The sequence below is a fragment of the Chaetura pelagica genome, unplaced genomic scaffold (genome assembly GCF_000747805.2).
Source record: "Chaetura pelagica isolate M959 unplaced genomic scaffold, ChaPel_1.0 scaffold676, whole genome shotgun sequence".
Lineage (NCBI taxonomy): Eukaryota > Metazoa > Chordata > Aves > Apodiformes > Apodidae > Chaetura > Chaetura pelagica.
The window spans coordinates 120,770-122,567 of record NW_009953724.1 but is presented as its reverse complement, the minus strand read 5'-3'; the positions used below and the strand labels follow the sequence as shown (position 1 = coordinate 122,567).

The 1,798-nt window shown below is 66.9% G+C and overlaps 1 protein-coding gene across 1 annotated transcript in view; it reads left to right on the top strand.

Moving 5' to 3' along the window:
* The window catches only part of BAI2 (brain-specific angiogenesis inhibitor 2), a 10,402-nt gene that overhangs the window by 1,778 nt on the left and 6,826 nt on the right, over positions 1-1,798 (top strand). The window contains exon 3 of the mRNA XM_010000601.1: positions 647-815. Within this exon, the coding sequence (XP_009998903.1) occupies positions 647-815 (169 nt within the window). The remainder of the gene's footprint in view (positions 1-646; positions 816-1,798) is intronic.

The following is a 1,798-nucleotide window of genomic DNA, read 5'->3' as shown; positions in this document are numbered from 1 at the left end:
GCTGAGCTGCACAGTCCTTTGAGACGGGTCTCGGGCAGGAGCAGGCTGGCAGGACCCTGGGGGTCTCGCTGGGCTTTGTCCTGGTCCGTTTGTTCTTGGTGGCGTCTGTGTGTTTTGTGTGGGATGCGGGGATCGGCGGGGCTGTGGGGTGCGGCCGTGGAAGCCAGGCTACCCTGTCCTAGCCTGGGAGGCTTTGAGGGCTTTGCACCCCCAAAACACACGGCTGCCCTCTCCCCTCTGTACTGGGGAGTGCAGCCCTGTCAGGGACGTGGAGGAGAATCCTAGAGGATGCTTGTGTACCGTGCAGGTCCCTGCTGCCTTCCCGGGGGTGCTGTGTCTGAGGGGTGGCTGTGCCTGCTGTGCCAGGCTGGGCAGGGGGGACATGAACTGTCGGTACCAGAAACCCAAACTGGGGGCTTGGAGCAGGGCAGGGAGCAGCAGCAGCAACGCTGCCTGCTCGAGGGGGTTTGGGCTCGGTGTGATAGTGGGGCACCCGAGGGGAGCTGGGACCACCCTGTCTCCACTGCAGACCCCTGGCTCAGGGCACGAGGGGTCTGCGATGGCTGGGACCCCTTGGTGCCGGGTGAAGAAGGAGGAGGCTGGAGCCCTGGAGGGCCGGGAGCCATGGCCCTGTGCTGTGTTGCAGTGCCCGGCGCCTGGGAGGAGTGGTCCCCGTGGAGCCTGTGCTCGGTGACCTGCGGGCGAGGGGCCAGGACCAGGACGCGGCAGTGCGCGGCCGCGCGGCGCGGAGGGAAGGCCTGCGAGGGCCCCGAGCTGCAGGCCAAGCCCTGCAGCATGGCAGGCTGCCCGGGGCCGTACCTCCCTCCTTCCCCCCCTTGCTCCATCCTTCCCCTGGGAACACTAGGAAAAAGCACCAGCTGAAAGCCAGGGCTGTGCTCCCAGCACAGGGCGGTTGTGCTGCCAGGGATGGGTGATGCTGCCCTGGGCACCAGGACAGCCCACGGGTGCTGTGACATCCGTGCACCCTCCTGTCCCCATTGGAAACCCAGCTGGAAAGGCAGCTCCGTCAGCCCCGCTGGGCCCACCAGGGGCAATAGGGACCAGCCCGGGGACCACGGAGGAGCTGGCTCCATCCATCCCCCTCTGCTGTCATGGGCCTCCGTGCTGGCACCGGGGTGGTGCGGGGACATCGTGGGGCACCGAGGAGGTGGCTGGAGGTGGTGAAGGGGGTTGGCTGTGGTGTCTGTGTGCGCAGGTGGCAGCGCCACCTCTGTCCCTCCCTCCTGCCGTGGTGGCAGGCGTTGGGTTTCTGTGGTGATGGCCGGGGATGCCGTGTCAGGGCTGGCAAACCCCTGCGTGGTGTGTGGCAGGGCCAGGGGCAGGCTGGGAACAGGAGGGAGAGTGGGAGCTCAGCGGCAGCTCCGGCTGGGATGTGCCATCCGTAGTGTGAGGCTTTTCCTGGGGCTGTCCCATGGAGATACTGCTGCAGAGCTGACAGGTCATGGCAGCTCCTTCCTCACCTGCCCTGGTCCATACAGTGGGGGTTCCACAGGTAGGGAGTGATGCCAGGGCCGGTGGGTTTGGTGTGGAGAGATGCCAGGGCCGGTGGGTTTGGTGTGGAGAGATGCCAGGGCCGGTGGGTTTGGTGTGGAGAGATGCCAGGGCCGGTGGGTTTGGTGTGGAGAGATGCCAGGGCCGGTGGGTTTGGTGTGGAGCAGTGCTGGTGGCTCACGGGGGGTCCCACAAGTGTGCCCACAGGGCAGGCTGGGCGTTGTGGTGCAGCAGGGCGGTAGGAGCAGCCGCTTGGGGTGTAGGGACCAGTCCTGGTGACAGTCCC